The 27,031-nt window shown below is 41.0% G+C and overlaps 1 protein-coding gene across 4 annotated transcripts in view; it reads right to left on the minus strand.

The window, feature by feature from the left end:
• RUNX2 (RUNX family transcription factor 2) overlaps positions 1 to 27,031 on the minus strand; it is a 283,911-nt gene that overhangs the window by 22,956 nt on the left and 233,924 nt on the right. For 3 of the 4 annotated variants that reach the window (XM_069236101.1, XM_069236102.1, XM_069236103.1), the window contains 2 exons: positions 17,118 to 17,291; positions 3,745 to 3,906 (listed from right to left, as the gene is read on the minus strand). In XM_069236101.1, the coding sequence (XP_069092202.1) occupies positions 3,745 to 3,906; positions 17,118 to 17,291 (336 nt within the window). The remainder of the gene's footprint in view (positions 1 to 3,744; positions 3,907 to 17,117; positions 17,292 to 27,031) is intronic. The other variant, XM_069236104.1, reaches the window with a different exon arrangement.

Genomic DNA, 27,031 nt, shown 5'->3' on the forward strand with positions numbered 1-27,031 from the left:
ATGGATGTATTAATTTCAAAATGCATTTTTCAAGATATGAAATATTTGCCTAAATGCAGAAATAACAACAAATGGAAAGGTGTTTAGAGAAGCATGTTAAAAATTGGTGATGGTGCATTTCCTCTGGCTTTTCATGCACTGCATAGTCAATGTATATGGTATTTCTTTAGCACGAGCCTCAAAATGCACCAAAATGCCGTACATGGTCAAAGGCAGGCTTACAGTCGGGAATATCAGGAGAAGAAGCTGAGTTGTGGACAGTTAAAATACTGTGATATAGTTTTCTTTGAAGAGGGGCGCCTTCAACTCTTTCCTAAATATGAGCAGCGTTGGGGTGATTCAGACGGACACAGGGATGTTGTTCCAGATCCTGGGTGCATAGATGGAAAAGGGCTGTTGTCTTGTTTTTTTACACTTTTGAGTCTGCAGTCTGATGGTGTCCTGGCTGAAGCTGTGAGATTGTACTTCTTAATCCAACTCCAATAAATCATATTGCTTCTTTCCATGAAAATATTAATAACAGGCTCTCTCGACTAGTTAAGTAAAGAGTTGAATTTATTGTAAGGTGGAGAGGGCCCAAAGGTCTACTCAGAGAGATGTACAATTTTCTGCATAGGCAAATAATCGATTGGTATTACATTTTGTTTACAAAGACGATAAGGGACTACTCATAGTGAGAGGATACAAGATACAAATAGAGAAAGTGTGGATTTTTTTTTCAGTCTGAAAGCTTTAACAAAATGATTATAAACATTTGTATAGCAAACATGCATTTAAGCCTTCTTGGTGATGAGTTCATCAACTTCTAAGTTAAAAGTTATTTTGCAGATCTGTCAATTCCTTGTTTAACAGATCAGTACTGCACATTCTTCAAACTAACAACTCGATTTTAAACTACCATTTCAAACCACACTTTTGCCAGTTCAAAGAATTATAAAATTGGTAAGTAGTACCCAATGTAATGGTACTCAGTTTAATAACCTCTTAAGTATGGAAAGCTAATTTGCCAGGACTTGAGCTTGTGACATGCAGATCAAAAGATATATCAGCAGGAAATGCCCAATTCACTGAGTCACTGTCAATTCACTTTAATTCACTACCCTTTTATTCCATAGTTGAGGTTCAGCATTACTTCATTAAACCTCAAAATAATATGACCTATTAAGTGGGGCAAATGGGCCCCTCAAGGTACTGATGTTTATTACGGCATTTGTTTGAAGTGGCTCTAATGTAGAGAGAGCGATGTCATTGATAGCCATTTAATTACAGGCACTAATCATGACTATTCTCAGGGTGTTGGTATTAATATTCTTAGGCTTTGGCACTGTCGTCCACTAGCACTAGAAAGCTGTTCCACGATGTATATTGACTGACTTAAGAACTACAAAAATAATCTAGAGAGGAGCACGAAGGCAGGGATACATTTTAAAAATGCAATGTGTAGGCCTTTACCAGGACTCCAGAAGCATTGACAACAATTGGCTCCAGCCAGTCTGCGTCCATTTCAACTTCATCCTTTACAGATCAATGCAGATGCAGATTTTTTTAAATGAATGACTAAAATCACTTACTAAGACTCATAAAAGAGCAGAGAGAAGTAGGAGTATCAAGGTATATATGGCATTGCATTGTCCAGTTAGGGGAGGCAGCTCACCATTGAAGGTGAATGGGACAGGTTCCCTGATGAAGCAACACTTGCATCCAAACTGGAACATCTTATGATGAAGCATGGCATTTTGCTGATTATTTCATTGGTTTGTAAATAACTTTCTTCTGTGGATTGCCACTACATAGAACTGATGAAGGCAAGACTGTGGACATTCTAGAAGACTGTTCAATTCATTATTTGGATTCAGCAGCTGGATGGAGAAGGCCCTTCAAGTATGAACACGTTTCAAATGTAATCTTCAGATTGAACTATGCGTCAAGGTGCCCTGTTAATTCTCAGACATCATTGGTCCCAGGACATCGAGGCTGACTGCAAAGGCTTCTTGGCTTATACTTGTTTTCAAGTTTTGCTTGAAAATTGGTAGGTTCTTCGGTATGAATCCCGATCATTCAAATGCTGGGCTTAAAACACATGGATCAAATTCCCAATGTGACTCTTTTATTAGAATAAAGCCTGAACTAGCATGCCAGAATTATTGGATTTCAAGTTGCACTTCAGAAGGTAGTTCAGGAACAGTGACTGAAGATATGTTAGGCATGGTCTGCCTGAGCTATGAAAGCAGTGCATGGGATTTTTAATGTTTACTCTGTTGCAATGTCAGCCAATGTAGTCCTTTCATAGTTACATAACATAAGCTAATTTTGTAAATCTAAGAAGAGTCTGTTTTTTTGATTTTTGCATTAATAGAAGTGTCAATTTAGCCTTCTATTGTGTGCTAGTGAATACAATATTGTTGTAGATCAGTGTCAAAATCACCAACGTGAGGTAACTGTATCAATGGAAATACCCTTCTAAGCAACATGTGAGTGAGGCTGATGTTTGACTACCATTTTGGAATGGTGACAAAATAGAGACCTGAGGTAAAGCACACTCCAAATTCTTTTAAGTTTTTGTTGGGTTGTCCTAGTACCTGGCTCCTCCAGCCAAGCAAAAGAGCAGTTGTTACCTAGGTAGGGCTCCAGTTTCAGAGCTTCAGTTTCTGACCGACTCAGGCTGGGGTACATCGCCTTCATTCATTGTGATGTAGAGTGTTGGTGTTTTTCACGGTTTTATTCATGACTGTCAACATGGATATGTAGTTATATATCTTTCGTATACCCTTGAAATAGTAATTGGTATTGAAAGATCAAATGCAGTCTCTGTTATATGGGAAGACAGAGTTGGTGGTGCTAACTCTTTCGCTGAAGAATTAACAACAAGAGGACACTGAGATTTCTCCGGGTTCAGGGAGTTGTGTCCCTCCCTCTTGGTACTGAGAAGCCAGATGCACCAGTCTAATTTATATGTTGAACTCTAGGGAAGAAAGAGTTGCTGGTGCTATATTTTTCATTGAAAAATTATAAAAGTTGGACATTGAGAATTTTCTGGGTTTCAGGGAGTTATGTTCCTCCCTTCTTTCGGAAAACCATTGGTAAATATTGCAGTAGGGTTTTCTCACAACTAGTGTCACAGTCTGCCAATTACAAGAGAGGGTTAAGCTAAAGGAACCATCTTTTGACTGATGCAAATGGTATTTATATTATGAAATGTGTTCATCAACACTTGTGTTTGTTTGATCTCTCGAGAATCTAACTCTTTAGGCATTAGATTCTGAATATTTTACACCAAATGATCTCCTCATAGGATCAACAGATCATGCTACCCAGTACATTTTACATTGAGTAGTACTGTATTACCCTTGTTAAACAGCTTCAGCGCATCCTGATATCTTATAGATTCAGTGCTGTTTTAGCATATTGGAGTCTTTGGACTCGATGGTTGTATACACTTCTAAAAGAAGCTTTTTAAATTTTAAAATATTGTACATATTATCCCACCTGAAATAAGATTTTTGTCAGATAATTAGGCAGATCCCATATGAATAATCATTTTATGACACAATATGATGACATTGGTCAATTGGGAACATTAAATTCTCATGATTTCATGATATGTACTCATCACTCCTCATCACCAAGACATCAAAGGAATCACAACATAAACTTTTTTGTGCTTTACAAGCACTTAAGAAAATGATAAAGAGCGGTATTACAATTGTCAGGATTCACATAAGCTGTATACGAAAGGCGTATTACCTGAGAGGCGTCTTGGCACATCCGTGATGGCAGGAAGTCCCGTGCCTCGAGAGGAGGAAAGAGGGGTTGTAGAGTGAATGGATGGTGAGGTCATCTGGCTCAAGTACGCTGGGTAGGACTGGTCATAGGACCACGGAGGGGAGGACTGGGCCTGTCTGGGATCTAAAAATAGAAAACAGGACACAGTTTTAGAACACAAAGCAGTAGTCAATCTTTTAGCTTAGATTAATTTGAAAGCACTAATGTAATGGTCTTGCGCCACACCACATCATGTACTTTTTTCTACAGCGCACTCATTTATTTAATTAAACAGTAGATAAAGAGGAAGGAAAATAGAAAGCAATTGCACTGCTAATTTGGATATGAAAAATATACTAATAGTCCCTTATTCATAAGAACTTCCAACAGTGCAACTTAAAGCATTTGCTAAGGAAGCCGGGATGAAAACTTGCAGGTGGTAAACTTTCATGAAACCTAAACTATTAGGTATACTATAAGGAGTTATTGTCTAAAATGGCTTAATTGACTCCCACTGCACATGGCCTTTGTGCTACGGCAGTTAGCCACCTGACCTAGATTCTGGGCAGACTGTATGCAAAGCCCACAGGTGACCAAATCCCATGGGTGGCCAACATATTGTGTATGAATTGTGCCTGTTTGCAACAGGGGTTGGCCACAGAGCCTGTGTTCTGCAAGGCCCGCCACCCAACTTACCACGAACTGCTAAGCAGACATTGGACTCTTTTATGTTTTTCAGTTTTAGCATTATTAACTTTTAATTGACATTTTTTTAACTGGGTTTGCTAACCCAAAAGGACTTTAGATCCCTTGTAGAGACTCCTGTGTCACTATTGAGTTCACAAACCCAGCCATGTGTTTGCAAAATCAAGAGTGGATTCTAATAAGGTTTTATAAGCCATCAATGGCACTTGTGGACTCAGGAAATGAGTTGCATATATCAGAGCTTTGCTCCGAGTCTCTGAACCCTGATTCGGGGTTAGCAAACCTCGTAGCATTATAATTTTATTGTATTTTTTATACAAATGAAGGCACCTTCGTGACCCCACCAACATATGCCAGAGGGTCAGGAGATGGTGCCAGGATGTAATTTGGGGATGCAGCCCCTTGTCCTGTAATTTTAACCGCAACAGAAAAAATATTTTGTGGCCAGCTAATTGGAGGTTTCAATGAATTGCTCCTACGTTTGGGTCTACAGACCCGAAAACAACAAAGGGAGCAAAGAACGCACAAGCCCAACGAGATGGCCTTTTTTAATTTGGGTCTACAGACAGTCCATGAACCCCAGTCCAAGGATTGGCCAAGGACCAGACAGCTCAAATTTGCAAGTACCCCACTGAAGCCAAACCTACTGGCCATGTGAATGCTTGTTTTGATTTAAGCAGTTGGATTGTGTGCGATATACATTTTTATGAGAAGGTAAACATATGTGTGTGTATAACTCACACAAAGACAACAAGAATAGTTTACTTTCTGTATGTAGCGCATGTCTAACATAAAGAATGAAAATCCCTCATGCGGAATGCTTTTTAAGCAAGCACTACATAGGAGGTGGAATGATACATCCAAACAGCCAATAGCATGAGAGGAGAGAAATACTCCTCTTAGCAGAGCCAAAGCTCGCTCTGTGTATACTGAAAAAAGAGAACTGATGACGGTAGGTCGGCGGACAATTACACTGCCACGCCATGCCTAAAAACGAGAAGAAGGTTGTATTCAGTAAGCATCTCTAAATTTAAATCACAAAAGGTTGTGGTTATAGAGGTGTGAAACAATTTCTTTTTGCAATGTACTAATGTATCTTGTGCAGATAATCACAAATCTGTGCTCTCAATTTCTTCATTAAACTACTTTTAAAGTGAACATTCCAAGCCGGCACTTTTGAAAGGAATGTGCAGGGATCTTCTGTGCTTCGGAAAAACTGGCTTTCTTAAACTGGGCAATCTTCCACAAAGCCCTATACTTGAAATTTCTCTTATTTGGTATTTGTATTGTCTGCTCCTATACGGTTTGTTTCAAAATGTGTCTGGGAAACAGAAATCTCCCTGCAGCAGACAAGCTCGATAAAAATAACAACATTTTTGCTTAATAAGGGAACCTAGCACTTCGTAGTAATGCCTTTCCGTGGATATCATAAGTGTTTAACAAAAACCACCTTTGTGAAAAGCTGAAGGGAACTTGATCATTACACTTAATGGACTCGTGTTTAGCAGTTTCACAATTTAAATGGTATGGCTTGGCTGGGATTCAAATCAGCATGACTGTGAGCCATTATGTCTGCTGTTTGTAGTCACTCCTGCCTCCTACTATTAGTCTAATTTAGTGTTCACAGGTAGAAGATTGTGTGCCTTCAATTAGTGCAAGGCAATCTGAGGCAAGAATCAAAGCTCAAACCCATGCATGCTCAAACTCAGACTTAACTTTGGAGAACAATGCATCTCTTTCGAGGGGGAGCTGGACCTAAATGGAGCTTCTGTTGCACAGTCCAAAGCTACTGAGAGCAGTCAAGATGGAGGTGGTCGAAAAGGACGCTCAGTCTCCCCCTGCAGTCAAATGACTGGGCCTTTCCTTGCTTTGGGTCTCGCTGTTTTGGTCCTTTCACTTTTCAGCAGAGTTAGTAAAAATAGCGCCTGCGTAAAAATGAAAAAAGTCAGAAGGAAACTTTAGAGGGCAGGGGCAGATTTGAAGTATCATAAGCTAAACGCTGCTACCCACGCTTATAGGTGTTTATTTTTTATTTGCCCCTTCCTGTTGAAACCCAGACTAACAACCACTGTTCAAGGACGACCCTAGTATATGCTGGCTAAATGCTCAGAGGAGCATACTGCTTTAAAAAAAAAAGCATAATGCTGGTGGTTATGTCTCGTTTACAGCTGTTGCTGTTAATTTTCAAAAAACAGGTGTGGACAGTAGCAATGCTTACAGTGGGCTTTGAGTCGTCAGTCTATTGGTTATCAGTGGTTAGGCTTCGTATCAGTCTCACTTGCATGCTTTCTATTCAAGGAACTGCTTTATCTTTTCTGTTTTTGATTGGATGGCTTGTATCCTTCCACTGTCATCAGTCAGGGAACTACTTTTTTTTCCCTTTTGCTTTAAGCACTCAACTGAGAATGCTGTGTCCTGTGAACTACTTCTCCTTCGCAACTCTGTGGTTCTCTCCCACCCCCAAATCATCTGTCGTTTCTCTCAGCAGCGTTTATTTGCTTCCCCAACCAGCATTTATGGCACAATTCGACATAGGACAGGGGTGCCTATTGTAGGTCCAGAAGGGCCAAATCCATGAGTGAATGTCAGTATCTCCACATTAGAGCAAGTTACTTATCTTTAAGAACTTTTTTTTCCAGTAAATAGCCCAGCTAGTAACAAGGTTCATATGAAGGTATCTGTGGATGCCTCCATCAATTACGAAATGCATTTAGAATAAACATACAAGAAACTCATCTCATTGACTCATGAGAGTCAATTATCAACCTGAACATATGCATGGATCCGGTCCTTCTGGACCTGCACGATGCATCCCTGCCATGAGCAAAAGGCACAAGTCCTGGAAAATCTGCAACCGCAGATTTACAAGCTGTCATGGATGCAGATTTCTAAACTTAAGTTTTGTCACGGTATGCCATAGGCCATGTCTAAATGTCTTTCAAACCTGTAAACTTACAGTCATACAGCTGTCTTTCCTAACCCTATTTCTGACGATTGTCCAGAGGTGTGCCAATCCGACACTTTCAGGATAGGGTAAAAATGCAGTTGCACATATTTTTTCTCTGTATGTAAAACACGTTTGCATGTGGAGAAATCCTTCAAGACCCCAAAAGTATAGAGATGCTGAGGAGCAAGCATTTTTTTACCATTATCTTCAATGGGATTTAGATTTCGTCGGATCGGATATCCGTCATCTTTGTGATGGTAGACCCCGTCCACCGAGTTCTATATCAGGCCCTATGTGAATTTTTAAGATTGGACTGTACTAACATAGTTAGCGGTAACCCATTTGCCCCTACCAGGAGAGCACTCACATTCACAACTTTTTTATAAACTCAGGCCAGCAGAACATTAATCCATCTGATAGATTATCCAACGTTAAAAGTGGAATTTACTCTCCGGAAATTCAGGAAAGCCTGATTTTGTGAACATGGAGTTAGGAACCGAGAACATACACTTCACTTTTTTCACCCACAGATTACAGCCAAATGGGGAAAACGTTTGAGGAATAACCACAAAGATATCACAAAATCTTCATTTTAGTATTATTTACTATTAAGTGTAAGTGGTGAACGTCCAATCCCGCACACATGCAAATGACTGTACCTAAAGCAAAGGAGCTCCCTCTGTACCGGTTAAAGGGCACATCTGCGTGCTCCGTCCACCAACTTCTTAAACAGCTCCACCTTAGCTGTTTTAATGACCGATTCTACATATAGTGCTTCAAGCAGTCTTAGGGGTAGTGTAATGAAAAGTACTCGTGTAATAAAATCTTGAAATTGAGTAGTGCAGTTTCAGGGCACTTCGGAGAGCAATGCCACTTTCTTCTGAATTCCATGCCGTTTTAGCTACACTTTTTTGCATCTATACACCTAGGAAATGCCGACAGAATTGGGAAAATATGTGCTTTATGTGAGTTAAGTCTGTCATGATGTTTGAGCAACAAATCATCAGGAACTGAATGCCTATGTGGGAGCTGAAATATTCAGAAATATGAATATTTAGAAATCTCCAAAGTCATTCGCTAAAATAAAATTGATGACGTTTTGAGTGATGTTATGCCTTCCTAAAACTTCCAGGGTCTTTCTTTTATAGTGTGTTAGTTTGTAAAAGAGCTCCTGGGACTTTTTAAGAAACCACATCTAGGATTCACTGTCCTAAGCAGCAGATACAAAGTGACAGGATTCGAGGCTGCAGTTGAGATCAAAGCCTAAACGCCAATTAGTAGGCTTATAAAGGTATCCTAGTTATCTGGGCACTACACGTCCTGCTACTGGGACTCAACTTTCAGTTGTTGATGTTAATTCTTTCTTGTTAACAGCAGGCCATCTGCTGTCCGTCATCCTTTTCCTCTTCTTGTTTGTGAGGCCAATTCACGAAAACAAGCATTTGTAAAGCAATGGGTCTCACATTTGCTCAAGTTACAGCTATTAGCATTGCAAATTCCTAACCAGATTTTTCTTGCCACATAAATTGAAAATTAAAAGTAAAACAGTTTCACAAAAGCGAGCCATTCAAAGCACCACAGCATGAGTGTGAAGAAGACACACAAAAGGAAAAAGAAGTCTGCTCGCAGTCAAACAGCAAAAGTGCAATTAGCAATGTGACAGGGTCGATGGCCAAGGCGGTAATCAAACCACCCCAAGAAGGGACAAACGTAAAGCATTTACCAATGCTAACAAAGGATTTTTGAAGGGCAAGCCAGTGAACGAGCGAGAGTGATGGGTGTGAGGTGGGCGTGGTCAAAAGCCCAAATAGATAACAATACCTCAAAAAAACAGCGCTGGTGCACTGCTATGCTTGACCTAATGACCCCTGCTCTTACAGGCTTTCCCGCTGGCTACCGTCCATTGACATTAAAATCTGAGGTTTCACTCAATCAAGACACGAGTCCTAAAAAAAGAAGTGGGGGAACTAACCTAGTTAGGCAGTGTGCAAGTGACATCATGGTGCGTGGCGTCAACGTGCGTGGCATCACGGCATGTGACATCGCATGTAGCATCACAGGAAGTGGCATCACAACTCATGACCTTACATCAAATCTTAAGACCTCTCACAGGTTTAGCAGGTCTACCATAATTGCATTTGAGCGCATTGCTATATTTAACAAATGAGACTTTGCATCGGGGTTGTGCCAAAAAAAATGATGCAACCCAGATGCAAAATCTGGGCCTCAACTTATACATTTATTTTTTTTAAACCCTGCCACTAAGAAATTGGTCACAAGGAGAAACATTGCTTAATTGTTTGCAGTCTGCATTTTAAAATATCTTTTGGGGTTAAGGCACCTGCTGCAGAGATCTTTGTGTGCCCAGTAAATCTTAGGGAATAATAATAATGGTAAGATAACTGGGTTTTCTCGAGTCCCAGTTTTGAATCGAAGTAGCATAGAGGGTTAATGTGTCTCCAGCAAAGCACCTCATCTAACATGCGAATGACTGATTTTTATTTTATGAAGTTAGGTGAGTTATTGCTTTTAACACACACGTCCTTTTGTAGCTCCCACTTCATAAAGTGTCATCATTCTAATATATCACAGCAAACAATGAAGCTATGAAGGACATGTGACTACTACACCTTGTAACTCACTGTCTTATGTAACACATTTTTTACATTGATTTACACATTTATAGGATTTAGTGTCATTGTATAATGTGTACATGTGATGTAAAGTGCTCTGACACCCTGAAAAAGGTTTGTAATTGTTTACTACCCCTGAGGAGGCATTGAATGAGTAGCGTTATAAAATAAATAAAAGAAAATAGTGGTATTTAAATTGTTATTTGTGCAATTACTGAAACAGACAAACAAGTCTGACATTCTTAAGTGGATGAAAAACTCTTATACACAGGGACTGAACAACGTAAAATGCATGCCTCTCTTAAGTATTTGTAAAGTGATAACAACAAACAGTGTTCTTTTTTTTCCCTTCCCTTGCATTTCCATCTAGGTGTGAGGATCAGTTAACTCCCTGTCAGGATAGTGGAACAAAAGGAGGCCTTCTGGCCCCTTAACTCGGCCTTTGTTATCGGCCAAGCTGGAGTATGTAATATGAAAGCCCCCTCGCTGCCTGCACCTTGCTGCTGGCGAACGAAAGCAGACAAGGTTCTGGCGCTGCTGAATGTGTCCCGGTGTCCGAAAATTACACCGGGACAAGTTCGGCCCATTTCAGTGGGACCCACTACTTGCAAGGTGGTCGGCGTCCACCCTGTGAAAATAGTGCGTGGACGGCGTGTACCTGCGTGTGCCCCCGATTTGTACCCTGCACTCACTGCTAAGAGACTGAGGTTATAAATGATTGGTCTTCAAATGTATAACCCCGCCCGCGAGTGAAATGTTTAAGGATGAACATTGAATAACCTCCTAACTATCAGCATTGAATGTAAAGTCTATACAGCATTGTATGCAGTATGATGCTCTACTGCATCCAATGATGCCTGCCCTACTACCTAAACAGAGGTTAGGCAGCCATTGTCTTGCTTGCATTAGGGCCATGGCACCCTTGCTACACCCGTGAGTGTAAGCGTTTGTAAACAAGTGCATCACTGACAGCAAGCAGCAAGTCAAGCTTGACTTACAGAGAGAAGAGGTTATGTAATGAGCAGAAGAACATGAGTGGGAGCAGTGGCCTACTATGTAGACTCATGACCCTATGCAGAGAGGAATGTGGGGGCAGAGGCCTAACACTCTGCCCTTCTGCCCATGACAGCGTGTCAGAGAGGGGGTGGGAGCGAGGTGGTAGGGGCTAGGGGCTGCTCGGAATGTTGGGACAGGGTTCTGCGTCTGGGACCTATTTCATATTCGAGAACGCTGCATTCGTTCCACAGAGCATCCGCGCAGGATATAAGGCCCCTTATGCTCTTGATGGCTTAGTCTTCTGGAAGTCCCCTTACCTGCTCTAATTCGCCCAAAGTAAGCTGTTACAAGGGCCCTTAATTTGCCATTCCATAGGCTGCTCATCTCATGGCCTCTTAGGTGACCTTACCATTATCCCAAATGTCTATATTCAGGTACAGTTTCTAGTCCGTGGCTGTTGATAAATCAAGAGCCTGTATAACTGAAGACCTAAATGTAAATATCTGGCTATTGGTTCATTTATTTACAACTGATTCTGTCTCGCATATTTGGTGAGGGCCATCAACAATCTTTCCAACCTCACCACAGTATTATCCAACAATAAAATACCATCTGAATGAAGCAAGGCCACGATTCTAAAGAGTCCTTAGTTGTGGAAGATTGGTACTGCTGAGACTGAAATGGCAAACATCACTAATAAATGTATGAGTTAAATATGGGGAAAAGACACATCCTTGGCTAACTTCAGAGTAGCAGTATATCTTATTGGGGATCTCTCCACTGCCCGGTTTTTAATTGATGTCCATGTCTCCATGAGCAACTGGGAAGAAATGTGGTCTAGGCTTGATAATTTCATGTGATTTAGGCTACAACTTTCCAATCGGCTCAGGAATGAAAGTTTGAGCGAGGTCGTTAAGTGCACAGTGGATCAGCGACCAGAACAACTTGTCAGCAAAGTTAACATTGTGGGTTGCAGACTAGCACTCCCTGGAGCCCCTGTAGAATGGGGAGATGATCCTACTATTGTTTATAGAGTCAAGGCGCTCATCTAAGATTACCCACACAAAGAGTTTACCCAACTTTATTTGGGTTTTCAACGTTTCCTTTATAACTTCTAAAACATTAGTTTCTCTTTAGAGTCGTTTTTGATTATCATATTTTTTAATCTTTGTATGTGTAGAGTACTTTTTATTATGTCTTTCCATATTGTTCTTTCAACAACACACTCCTTAGCAAATCTGTGCATGAGATCATCACTCTCTTCTCTGGGATGATGGTGCGATAATGAAACCTCTCACCTGATATTAAAGTCCAGTCGAGAAACAAGTGAACGTTGTCGCAAACCCTAGTATGATCTGAGATCTGTTAGTCTTGAATCTACCATTTAGATTACCAAAATTATGCTTCTCAAATTTATTGCAGATGACAGTAGAGCTACACAGTCACACAAAGTGTATTCTACCACAGCAGTTGTGTATTAGATTGTGGTGCAATGCAGAAATTGACTCGGCGATCTGCCTTTTTCGTAATTGAGCATCAGTGATCAAACCATACCTTGGCATTTTGAGAAGCAACTAGCATACCTGAGCTGCATGCCAGGCAGGCATGTTCAGAATCATATTACTATCAGCACTAAAGCATTTAGAGCAGAGGAAACGTGACAGGGACTGTGACCTGACTCAGAACGTATATCCGGTAAATTTTCACTTGGGGTAGGATGTTGTACAGGCATTTACTCTGTGGGGCTCACTCTTTAAAAGAACCACAGTATCTTCTGTGGCACACACATTTGTTAAATTCGATATTTTTGCATCTGGCACACTTATTTATTACCACAGACATGATTTTCTGCACTGGAGAACATGCTCTAGACAGTCTGGCAGACTGCAACACTGGGATATTTCACTAATGGGCAAGGCAAAGAGCCTTACACCGATGAGCCAGGAGTCAAACAGTCTGGGTGCAGCAGGTTAGCTGTAAACTTGAAATCAGAATATGGAATACCCCTGCCACTGGTAACATATAAAAGAATATTCTGGGCGATTCAAAACATGACACCAAGGATTCATGAAAATCGCATGTCACTCTATGAAAGATATTATACGGAGAACCCATCTTCTATTATATAACCATCTAAATTAAAAAGATACATATTTTAATAAATTATATGAAAATTACAAAATCGCTATAAACATTCCTGGATGTATGGCAAGACTGAATTTAACATAATTTCATAGTTGTTAAAGTATGTTAACTACCCAAGTTATAAGAAAACAGCACGCCGGACAGACAGGAAAGTTTTGCTGAGGGTGAACAAAATGGCAATACAATGGACAGGGAATAATAATCAACAAACTTACTGAAATAGAAATATATTCATGGAGATGAAAACTAGGACATCAATATCATTAATAACCTTTAACTTATTCCGCGGTCCCCAAACACAATTGTGCCAGCTGCATTCACCCAGTCTCATGAATGATGTATGAAAGTGCCAATTATTAATTTGTAATAAATAAATGTGAAAACTTCTCTTGATTGCCAACTATGTGCCGCGAGATTGGGCACAGCATCTTGCATAGCTGGTCTACACCAACTACAGAAATTGATACTTGCTTCCTGCAGAATCCGAGAGCCCTGTGTAAAACGCAACCTAAATGCATGCAACTGGAAATCAAAAATCACTGCTAAAATAATACTTTCCTACGATAGCTTTACAGTGGTAGTTGCTGCTTCATATCTTACATTGTTAATAAAAGCCACATTTTGAAAAGTAATCACCACTTAGGATAAAAGGAAACTTGAATGTCAAAGATTTTCAAGAACTGTCTGCACTGGAACTGGTGACTCTAGCCACATTCATGTTGCTGTTGCAGAATACCACGCACAACGACTAAACGTGGTATTCTAAGTTTGTTTAAAAAAAATAACAGAATTATATCAAAGTATGATGCATGGTATCGGTAAGGTATGTCAGTGGATTTCTGGGATGGGTAAGTGATCTGCCTTGACACTGGGGTCTCATCATTTGTTATTAACAGTGCAATGAAGCTGACGGAGCCCACATTAGACAATGCTAGAAATCAGCCACTCCCAAAATAACTCAACTCTCCACAAAGATCAGAATGGGGGGCAGGGGATTCTTAATGTGCCTTTATTAGCACACGTTTCTGCATTGAGGAGACTTTGAAGTGAGGTTCGAAAGCACTGGTAACGGATCAGAAGAGCACCATGAGTGGATTTCAGGTTGGATTTCTTGGAGGGCACTGACAGCAGGGTGTGTGCTATCTGATGGCTTTACCTCATTAATGCGCATATTCAAGTCCTTCTGCTAAAAACAATTTCCTATGACGTTTCTTCCTCTAGAATTGAAGCAGCATTTTGGGCTAGGTCCATCATACTACCATATAAATCTCCAATGTGTCATCAAAGAGCATCTCAGAACCTCCAACTTTGCAGTCTCTCTTAGGGTACTCAGGAGATCAATATCTGTCTGGTGTTTGGCGAGACTTGAATGCAGACGGTATTTTTGTGCAATGTCTGGAGCATAGTATGTTCTAAATCACATCCGTACTCCATTATTTTGTGATATGTTGCAATCTCATATATTAACTTCACCTCAGGCAAGCACAGACAACACAGACACACATTTGTTATGTGATATGGCCTCGGGATTTGAGAATCTAATTCTTACAGACCATAACAACTCACAGAGTGTTAATTGATACCCTTAGAAAAGTGACGTTTTTCCTTTCTTATTTTCCTTCTATGGCATTGTGTATGTTTTTATTTTTGTGGTTGCCACAGTGCTTCTCACTGAACAAGGAAGACACACACAAAGCAGGTCTATGTGTTAGCTAATAGGGGCTGGTGGTGTGCACCCTTAATAGCGAACCCACAGTATCGGCGGGAGAGATTATCAAGGACAGAATATCAAAAAATATATCACCAAGTAGTTAAATCTAGATTTTCTATACCCAACTCTACAAATGTGTACCGCCAAGGTACATATAGCAAAGTACGAAGATGTGGAGTTTGGAATAATACATCTATACTTTCCATTGCGCACTTACCTTTTGATATTTTGCCCCTTGATATTCTTGTACCACAGTATTGTTGGTGTAGATATTCAGTAGTACAGTTGGTTCAGTCATATGTCCTAATAGATATCACTGACTTTTACAGGGATTTTACTGGAGACTCTGGCACTGAGGTACCACATACCTTACTACAACTGTAAGGAGCAGATATAGTAGAGCACTAGCCTGTCTGAAAAGAGTATGATGTGTACCAACACAGGAAAAAAAGTATTTGAAAAGTGTATGTTTTATAGAGCCATGCGATGGCATGCGTCCTTACAACCTTTACATTCATCAAAAAACAGTAGTACAGACTTTCAGTGTATCTTATCCAAGCTCACGGTTGCCTCTATTAACCTAGATACCAAAAGGCCATGGTTTATTCATGGCAGTAGAACTTTAGTAAAGAGTGACAGTATTTTTGCTTCCCGTTACATTACAACGCACATGAAGTACGAGTCATCTCCTTAAAATCCAGTTATAGTGACTTTTCAGCTTTTATTAGCAACTGCCATACAGTTTCAAGACATCCGATCTAACGACATTAATTGTGAGGTGACCCAAAGGGATCCACATGCTCGGCAGGAGTGGCTGCCATCACTTGTTGTATGTGGTACACTCTAAGGTCCTGATTACCAGTGGGACAGTGTTTTCTTCCCTGTGTAAACCCCTCTTTATACAGGGGGTCCAGAGTACGAGTTGGGTAGTATTTACTACAACTGGAAATTACTGGGTGGGTTAAATAACTCACCCTTCGTTGGAATTTAACAGGGGAACGGGGCACAGTATTTACCTTACCATGTCGATTTTGGTGAGGTAAGACCCAACATTTACACTTTATTCCCCAGATACTCCTAGTAGGTGCTGTTTATTGCACCCGATATAGAGTATCACCAGGGCATCATTATTTACCTGTGCAAAATAAAGCACCTGGATTCTGACAAAAGAGAAACCAGGGCCTCATTGTCTATACATAGTCCTGTTGTATACATGTGCTTGTGGAATTAACCTAATACTAGAAAAAGTGAACACCTTGATCGTTTATTATCTCACCCCCTTAAGGACATTATTTCCCCTCCCGCTTCCTCTTTAGCAGAATCACTCTTACGCGCATCACTAGTGCCAGGTTACATTTGTTCTCTGTGCCCCCAGTTATTAATGTTCTGCCAGTAGACGTCCTGTGTAAAACAACAACATGCCTCCATCCAATAAGCTATAAAAAAAAGATAGTACCTTAACTGGGAAAAGCTACCATATGGTTGAAGGCCATTACTCTACCAGGGCCAACTGGTAAAGCTTGAGTTATTTGACACACTCAGCTAAAGAGAGTGAGGTTTTGGATCAGGAGTTACAAGAATCATCTCTGAATCATCTCTCTAAAGCATTAGTGACTTTGTTAAGGGCTATCAATGATCAATCCAACTCTCCATCCCTGAGGACATAGCACTGCTTTGATAGTCATGAGAAGTCATACACGAAATGCTGTAGCAGAGCAGCATCTACTCTGAACTAGTTTCAAATTGCATTTTAAACTTTATGGGGCATAAATTATTGTAATGAAGAAGAAATTCTCCTTTAAGCATTCAGTAAGAGGCACTGAGGCGGGATCGTGGGGCTTTTGAACTGACGAAGTCTGCCCTACACAGTAATAAAACATATGTTTTGGACTCAAAGCTAACATATCTCTTTTTATTAATACCTACAGTCACAGAATTTATCTCACACTGCAATTAGGTGCTTAAGGTAGCATGCTGACCTCAGTTCTAGATCTAGCAACTAATTAACTATCTTTCTTGTTGGTCACTGTTTGCTACGATTATCAACGAGAAAGAAATACTCTCAGCTGCTTTTCATTGTAAAATTTAAATTACCAGCTTGCAAATTAGAACAAAATCCCTATGTTGCATATACAACGTTTTACATGTTTCAGAAAAAAGCCATTATGTTCCCTAACTAGCATTGCCTATACAAGCCAAAGATATGGTCGTCCCTTACCTGCAATCTGACTCTGTCCTTGTGGATTAAAAGGACTTGGTGCAGAGTTCAGGGAAGGCCGTGGACTCTGGGTAGGGACACCCACTCTCATACTGGGATGAGGAATGCGCCCTAAATCACTGAGGCGTTCAGAGAACAAACTAGGTTTAGATTCATCAAGCTTCTGTCTGTGCCCTGGAATAGCAAATCATAAAATACAATTATTATCATTGTTAATTAACAATTTATCAAACAAATTAATATATCTAAGGGCAACTTCCTGATCAAGGGAAGTAAAGAGGTTTTAATTAGAAGTAAACAACTGTGATAAAATTCTGGAAAGCACCAATAGAATATGGGGGTGCAATTCTGCAGCACTGCTAGCGTATGTGTGACACTCAGTGGCTATTTTGGAGTTCTATACATCCAGGATTATGAAGAGCAGAGGCACTTCACAGTGCATGAATTCAGACTTAGGATCTGTCTAGGGTTAAATCAGGCTTCTCTTTCAAGGCAGACAAGGAGAGAGTTAGGGAGAGCAATAACAGTTGGGCTAGAACAGGAAATATGTGACCAAGGCGCATGGAGTTGCATGAGGGCCTCATATTGGGTCACTTGCCTCGACAAGCAGAAACTGTGCGTGCTGTGGTTTTAGCATTCCTTGGCCAAGCTGCTCTACTAAGGGGAACGATCAGGGGTATGGTTGGTAGCAAGGGAGAATAAGCACATAGTTTGAAGTTACTGTTCACAAGTTGGCCAATCCTTGACTATAACCCAATCTCTTTATTACTGGTAGGTTGTGCAAGTGTAAATAACTGAACTATGCACTCCAAGCTATATGTCATCCACATTAGCCTATAGTTAATTCTAAATATAATATTTTACATTTGCCAAATAATAACCAACCAAGCCCTGCATAACTTTGCTGTATCCCACATGCAGGGCCAGCAGGAAATTACTCAATAGAAGGTCAGATCTTTTGGTGTTACTCTACAATTACTGGTCTGACTAAAACGATACAGATAATCAAATTACTACTGATTCACAAAAGCTTCACAAATGCTTAAAATGTGACATAGTCCTGTGAATTTAGCAGTAAATGAAGAGTAAGTCACACTTATGCATAGAAAACCTTTAGGAGTCTGGTCCATTGTGTAGAACATGAAACCCAAGTCTCACCACAAGTGGTGGAGGGATAACTGTGGAAATCCATTGACTTCAATGCCTCTGATGAACTTCACCCATCCTAATACATGACCACCAATAAAGCAGGAAACAGCTATGTGTGGCACTGATCCCTTCAAAGCATCTGAAACGTCCAGTATATTTACTTGTTCCAAACATTTGAAAAATAGCACATTTGTGTATTTATCATGGCCCTCTATCACATTCATTCACTTTTAAATTACAGACCGCACTAAACAGAGTGCCCATAGAGCCCCGGGTCACTGGAGACATAACGGCCTACTTCTGTCCTTTTTCCTCCAACCCAAACCCCTGAGGTGTGTGTGTGTGTGGTCCTGTGGCTTTCTACTGAATAAACAAGTCTACAGTCTCAAACTGCTCACCAGAAGAAAACAAGACCAGACGTGTCTGTCCATGGCACACTGGGACTTGTGGTCATTCTTCATAGAAATGATCGCTTATCTCCAATTATTGCCAGCGACCACATATTTTATACGCACCACAAGGTAAGGAGAAATCAAGTTCAAGATTGTAGAGTGACATCTTTACCATCTAAAACAATCACACATGATTAAGTTTTGAAAAAATGCAAATTATTGGCAAATTAAATGTTTTTGGGATGATTGTTGTTTATTTTGAGAGTGTTGCTCACAGCCAAAAGACTATTTGAGATAATTCCTATGTCAAAAACACTGCTACAAATTTGCACAAGCACAGTACCACGTGAACAGCACCATGCTTTATCTGAGCGAATGCTTAATGACTGTATACCCATTGCACACAGCAATGAGGTTCTCCGAGATCTGCTAATATATGGTAGTGAAAGGGAAAGCACAACTTAGTCTATACGTAGACGATGAAGGAGGAGCATATAAACTGCTTTACAAGAAAGGCACTAGTGTTATGGAAAGGACAAGCATGATATTAACAAGCATTGGCAAATCAAATAGGTCTGGATTAATTTGCTTACACATGCATCCTTGGCACGTTAAAAAAAAGGCACATGGGGTGGAGCCAGCATGAGCAGACTGAAAGGAATACAGTTGTAGTCTCTTATGCAGTTCCATGCAAGCACTGGAGCGAGGTGGAAAGATGCACCCAAGCAGCCAATAGTATTAGGAGAGTGATGAAATACTCCACTGGGTTGAGCCAAGACATGATTGACCAAGTCTGAAGCAAGTGGCTGAAAGAGGCTAGTCAAAGAAAGCCAGTGGTTGAGAGTAGCAGACTCAAAGAACTCTAAGTATACTGTAAGCAGTAAATCTGTTTGACAGCAATACCACTTAGGAATACTGAAACAATAATCAGCCTATTCCCTGGCTCACTACTCATCTCATGGGTTCTCATTACAATCTGCTTTTAGTGTATTACAAATCTTACTTTACTAAAGAAATGCATATTTTCTGGTGAGCTAATGTGGATAATAACAGTACCCCCTCTGATGTCAGTTTTTGCTCTTTCTTATTATGGTCTGGCTTGACAACGCAGTTGTCGCCAGTAAATCATGTGAGCATCACTAGAGAAGGGCTATGGCTCTGCCCACATGTTGTGAGCCACCAGTACATGTTTTGATTGAGCAGAGGTTGTGTGCTTCCACCAAAAAGTGTTTCCCTCCACACAGCTGTCATCATTTTGTTTAGCTCGTGCCTGAACTTGACCTTTCAGGGGCACACACATGACACTATTAGATAATTACATATTTTATGTTGTTTTTCTCTGGCTGCAGCAGAGATAGGAGGAGGGCAGTCATTATCCTACATGCATTTTTTTTATGTCTGGCTTGACAGGCCATCTGTCAAATATATATCTATTCCCATGCTATTAACGTCTAGTCCTTCACATTACCATACAACATTCCTTTAAAGCCAGACTTATTGGCATTTCCAATGCTTGTAAACTTATTGGGGTTGTGAAGACACTACTTTTCCAATGGTTGGTAAATAGATGCTGTGAGAAATATTGCACGGGCATACTGCACCAAAATCTAACCCGTCAAGTGGCCAAAGTCACACAAGGAGGAAAAACATGAGACTGGAAAACTTGAATTAGGTTAAACAACTAAAGAAAGTTGACACCAAGGCTGTGAACACGCCAGCACTTTCTACAATATAGTGTGGGACTGTCCAGTCCTTCAACACTTCTGGGCAACAGTGGTTGCATGTTTGGGCGAGGTGTGTGGCTCCTTTATGGCCTCAGCAAAGTGGTGTCTACTGAATATCTGGGTGGAAACGGACCAGCTGCACATGGAGCGTTTATGGATCACCTTTGGAATGGCTGTCCCTAAATGGGATGTGGCTAGATTATTGGGCGCAGAATAAGTTCCGAGATTGGGGGATTGGAAATGTGATATGCATTGGTGTATGTTGGCCGAGGGGGTAGTATATGAAGATCGGGGACGCCCCCAAAAGTGAGCAAAAATCTGGGGACACTGGAATGGCTACAGAGACAACGTGTGCAATGATCTTGCTTCTATCAGTTTGTAAGAACAGCCATCTATTGTGGTTAAGTCGAATTCTGCTGGCACCTGTGTTGGGGGAGGGTCAGAGGAGAGGAATGGAAAGGGTTGATGCTTCAATTACGATAAAGTTGGTGGACTTATCAGTGTACTGTTTGATTCTTATCCTTGTGTTTGTTGACATGCCACTAAAAAGATTTGTTAAAAAAGAGACTGGAATATATAGAGTACAAAAAAGAGCAAACCAATCGACTAGCCTTCTCACTGCAGGTTCTAAAGTTCTGGAATAACAAACTCCAGCACATCAGCTTGCATCCTGAGTACTGCTGTTCTAAAAGGAGCTATCAACCTATCTCTTTGAGAAGCACCCTGGTCATCGATAGGGTCCTCACAGCTCCTCCAGCCCACCATTCCCTCGTTAGTCTAGTATTGTAGACTGGTGTATATCATCTCTTTCTTGACATATACCGGTCTCCACATACGCAGCCTCAAAAATTCAGTACTACAGCATTGCCCTGTGAGGACTGATGCTTCTAAAGAGAGAAAGGCAAACTTCAGTGAAAACATCCAAACAAGCATTGCATCAAACTGTGTCAGAGCAATCACAGTAGCACCTAGTGACATACTCTGGAAGACAGTATACTGACTGATCCCAACAAAGACAGCTTCACTTAACACAGAACTGTCTGGGCAGGCAGGGCATGGTGTGCTTTCATCTTCTAGTGTCAATAAAGGCAGATTATGGGTTCTTTCTTCACAATGGGAAAGCTCAGCAGGAGTTCTCAGGCATTACAAAGCGATCCTGAAACATTGCAATGAGGGGTATATTACCCTAAAATGTGACTACATAGCCCATGGCTAGATGTCTAGATTCAACAAGGAAGACAAAGGCTCTGCTCTCCCAGGGCAGACTTGAGCTGCATTATCCAGCAGCCTCAGTCCTCACTCTCCCGGCTGGGGCCAGCACTCAGCGAGATTGACAGGAAATGACACCCTTTTGAGTACTACTGTTTTAGATCTGAGGCCTCTTGCTAGAGGTGAAAGCATAGTTAATGGCGTGGGGAGGAGGCCCGTTGGAAGGGACCACACAGGGATAATCAGAAGGAAAGTTAATATGAGGAGACATATGAAAGATGCTTTTGCAAGGCCCACAGGTCGGTGAAAAATGGAAATGCCAAATCAGTGCCACGCTGTTATCTTAGCCAAAACAGTGGAAGAGGTTTAGTATCCTTTCACCACAATGTCTCTATTTCACTGTGAAATGTCGTTCACATAATGAAAGTGGCAGCTCCGGAGAGGGAACTGCGGATCAGGAGAATGCCTTATGTAACTAGAACAAGCAAGTGCCTGGACTGTAAGAAAAGTGATGGCTCACATGCAGGGGTGATAAGAGAATGGTAACACAAGGCAGGTCAGTTCACTCTTGTGCGCATGCGAGGTTTCTCACCCTCGCACGTGCCGAGGGCCAGTGAGGCACGACCCAACTAGTGCTCGTCTGGCAGTGCTCATTCATCTTTGGGACCCGTGGGGTGCTTGAAAGGGACTTGAGCATGACGATACCCACAATTGTGGCTTCCTTTGGCTTATTAGAAATAGGTGGGCTCTAGATGGCCTTTAGTTGTGTAGTTTCTGCTCAGATTGCTAGCCTTGAGTGCTGTATTTAGACAGCAAAAGGCAGTCTCTTTGCCTTCCCAAAACTGTGCGTGTGTGCTCGCGCCACCAATTTCTATCCTTGTCTTTTGGCATTCTTTCACTCATTCAACACCATCTCTGCCTGGCCCATTCTGCCACAGAGATTACTGGGCCTTCTCTCATTACCTCCTCCCTCCTTTTGGGTGTACCCACACTGGGGATCCCGCTGCTCTCATGGCCAGGCTGCTACTGTGTTATGTTAACAATACGAGCTTTCTGGGACTTGTAGTTTTTATCCACGGCCTAGCCCAGAAGTAGGAAAGCAGTGCCCTAGTGATACAGAGTCAACTGGAAACCTAAGTTTGCCACAGAATGGCATAAGAACTGCAGCTCTCTTAGCTTTCCTCCTCACTTCACAAAAATGTAATAAGAAGGCAAGAATATGTCAGTCTTGCTTTCCTGGCCTATTTTCCTCCCGAATGGAAGGCCTCGTTATTAAATCCGATAAGAAGGGAGTGGGGAAACGCTCTTGCGATGGCCCCAGTCCAGCTGGCAGCCGCGGCTCATCTTAAAGCTTGCAAAACCTGGTTAGTTAAAAGTACTGAGGCAAGGAAGACGTAAACAGGGCCATTAAAGCAGATTTAAGATACTTACTGGCATAGTCCAAGGCTAGGAACAGCAGTCAAGAAACACAGCGTGAGCACTGTCTGACGTGTCCTGACGCGAAGCCTGCCCACAGTGTAACACTATATGCCAGCCTGCGAAGATCGCCTTCAGAAGTGTGTACACATAGAAACAACAATCACGGCAAGAAAATGGTGCAACGAGAACAACAAACCGAGGAAGATTAAGCTGAAAACGATCTGTAAACTGCGAGAGAAACAATGTCTTCTGGCAGACACGAAGGATTATCCCATCTCTCGGCACCCTGCTCTCGAAAGGGCCAATTATCTGTGAAGAAACCCATAACAGATGCAATTGCACAAGCCACTGTAATTTTGATAGACAGGTAATTGCTTCATCCAGGCAATAAAATAAACATAGTCTATTGCATTAATCCTTGTGCTCTTACCTTCTGCATATTCCATCAGCAGAACCCAAAAGCTGGGTGAACACCCTTCCCCTAACTCCAAACCTCCTGGTGTGTACTCAGGCAGACACGCTAAAGTACTCTTAATGCACTCCTCTCCCTGCTACTCAGGAGCCAGATATTTGATGTAGCATCAGGTATTGCTACAGAACATGCAGATGAACACGGTAGGACGAACCTGCGACTGAGTGATAAAGTGTGTGTGGCGGAAAGATGGCGAGTGCAAGTGAAAAAAGCATATTTCTGGAGACGTTTTGCCCCACCACTGGAACAGTCACCTAGGAAAGGTATTTGAGAGGGAATTCACTTGGCAAGTGGACGTCTATTTTAACACTTTCTTAAAGTTATCAGTTGTTGTATAAATCAAATTTTTCTAAGCAAAAATAGAACCAATGAGAAACAACATCTCCCTACATTGGCCGAACGTTGATGCTCAGCTCACTGTGTCGTCAAAAAAGTGTACATAGCAAACACGGCTGTTTACCACAACACCCCCCGAAAACTAGCTAACATGCTTATAATCCTAGGTCAAACATCTGCATTGCGTAAAAGGCAATAACTGAGCCCTAAAATATATAGCTGCAAAAGACGATAGAAACTTGCACACTCCTTTTCATGCCGCACACCATGAACCTTAAACTCACTAACAACGGAGCTTTACCTGGTTCCCCTCCACCCCAATTATAATATTCCTTAAACAACTGCAAATTCAATCATCTCTTCAAAGGATGGAAGCTAATGTAATACGCCATTTGTGGTTTAGTGAACAAAATATAACTTGCACCCCCATCATGCACTGCTTATGATCTCACTTATTACATTAAGGTTACTAGCAAAACAAAAAATGCTCTTCCATGGAAACTCTGACATGACGACACAGTTTAATCTATATACATATAAACCTCGTGCCAAGCTCTGTGCCTTAAATCAAAGATCCACCTACTGGAACAGTGCCCCATCTGGATTACCGGGATTCGATGTGACATAAAAACATATATTTGTGCTCAACTGTTCAATATCCTAGCAAAGTTACAACGCTTCCCAGCTGCCGCCTGGCCACTGGCTCCACTCCAACCACCACGGCATGAACATGGGCAAAAATTAAGGCTACTGTTTGGTAGGCCACACGGTTAATTTCAGCTTAGTTCCAAGTATTGTCCTGGTCATGCAGAGACTTCTGCCTTTTTCATAACTCATCTTACTGCCTCTTATCTCGCTAGACTGATGTCGATGGAGTTCTAACTGCCAGCCACCATGGGGGTTCCAAGGCCTCACATACTGGATTAATACCATAACTGGGCTCGTGTACAGCTAGCACAGATACTGCCCGTTAACCCCCACAGACCAATATAGCTACTGTTCTGTCAGTCACAGATCTCAGAGAGCCATAATGATCAATACATACACGCTAAATCTATGCCCCAGACTTCCATCGTTCTACATGACTCATAAGCTCTTCACCATTCTGAGCAGTGCTATAAATATATATATTTTTTTATAATTACTATTAGGTTATATATGGAGTACACTAACATTGTTATCACGGAGTGCTTGATGAATCCATCTTTCCCCTTACAAGATAATAAACGTATGCCTTCACCATGGTGGTCCTCAAGTTTAGGTGTGGGCATTTGAATGTTGCTGTCCTTCACACGACCTATCACGTCTTGGGTTCTTATCCCCTCCCTTCAGAGAGTGATCCCCCCCCGGCATTCTGCAGCACTTTAAATGCTATTCCAACATCCTCAACAGACATGCTATACTCTGGATCTACCAATGGATAAACATTTGAAGAATAACAGATAACATAGAAAGGCAACCTTGGACATGACACTTTGAAAAAACTGCAGTGCACTATATAACAAAAGGGGCAATAAGCAGTAACTACTTAGCCGGAATCCGTCAAAATTCTCTTGTCACCCTTCTTCTTCCACCTCATTCTCCAAAGCTTTGTCCAGAAGATATTTTTACTAAACATCCAACATATGTGAGATGGCTGCAGAATCGCAGAAAATATACAGATTCCACCTGTGGAAAACCCTCAACATGCGCAGGTTCAAACTTCAAACAGAGGTCTCCGAAAGCCTTCCTAATTGGCTCCAGTCATTTTCACCTTATCGGTCACTTAACCAAAATCCAGGAACAAGATGATATGTGCTAAATGAATGAAGTGATTTGCCTTCCACCATACTATGGTCAGGACCTCCTCTCTTGCTGCTTTATCTCTCCACAAAACCAAAATGTGCATTGAAGCTTACTGTTAAGTGCTCTGAGGACTTTTCAGTATTATTTAAAATCTCAAATAAATCAAAGAGCTCTATAATTAACCATAGATCACCATTTTCAACTCACGATATGGTTGCCTGGTGTGGTTGCTATATTAGTGGTCTCTTTCAGGTGTCAAGATTTCTTTTAAAGGTAAATGCGATAAAAGTCCAAACATCTCAGATGGGATGATTTTGCATGTTTCCTGCTCTTACAGTTGGATACTGTTCACATTATCTGAACTGAATTTTTTAAGTAAAAATAAATGTCTCTTATTTTATTTCTGTTAAATATAATACAGACTTCTTGATCATTATTCCACATAACTGTAAATTCCACTATCGTTCATCCTTTTTCAGGATAAACATATAAAACTATTTCACTCGTTCTTCAAGGTAAGCCATCATCAACTCAATTAGTATTATGTATTTTTCTGAATTTTCTTATATTATACAATGGAAGCTATTTTTTTAAACAGCAGTTATTAAAACTGAACTTTGTCTTCTCAAAGTGGTCTTACGTGCATTAAAATACGAGGATTTTACATTGTACCACAGAGTTACATCTACCTCAACTCATACTTGTGATTGTGTTGCTCTGGCTCTAGTTTAGTTTCTCTAGATTTCTCTGTAGTTCTTCTATTTCTTCCTCCAACAAATTTTGGAACAAAGCTGCAGATTCCTAGGTCTAGACAAATTCTATGCTTTCATATCAATGGCTCTTAGAACATATATTCAGCTTGCTTCAACCCACCAGTCTAGGCCAAATGTTGACCAATAAGTTCATAGTTCGTCATGTGGAACAGTATTAAGGGCTCTGGTAAAGCCGAGACAGGTCTAGTGCGCTCCATGACCCAGCACACTTTCTCTAAAAGGGAAATAATAACGTGGATAATTTGATGGCACTTCAAGGTGCTCAGCTACAATTTTCTCTACTCTCTGTTCTAGCAATTTACATAGGTCCCATCCACTCAACCCCAGAAGCCATCACAGACCCCATGTGCTGAGGACTGATTTGTGTGCTCCAGAATAATAAGGCTTGCAGCTAGTTCCGCGGTTAGCCAATTAACATTGGGTGCTGTAAAGAAACCCTGACATTTCAGCACTGTACAAAATAAATAAATATATACTTTCTACATTCCAAGTTAACCTGTTTGAGTATAGATACCAAATCTGCCCTTTGTCAGTCGTTTACACTTTCATTCATCATCAGAATGCCTATTTCCCATTTAGCTCTATGAGTATTTTATATGGACCAGCTGATACACATAAACTCACCAGTTTTTGTCCTCCTATTTTATTTAGCCAC

The sequence above is a fragment of the Pleurodeles waltl genome, chromosome 5, assembly GCF_031143425.1.
Source record: "Pleurodeles waltl isolate 20211129_DDA chromosome 5, aPleWal1.hap1.20221129, whole genome shotgun sequence".
NCBI lineage: Eukaryota > Metazoa > Chordata > Amphibia > Caudata > Salamandridae > Pleurodeles > Pleurodeles waltl.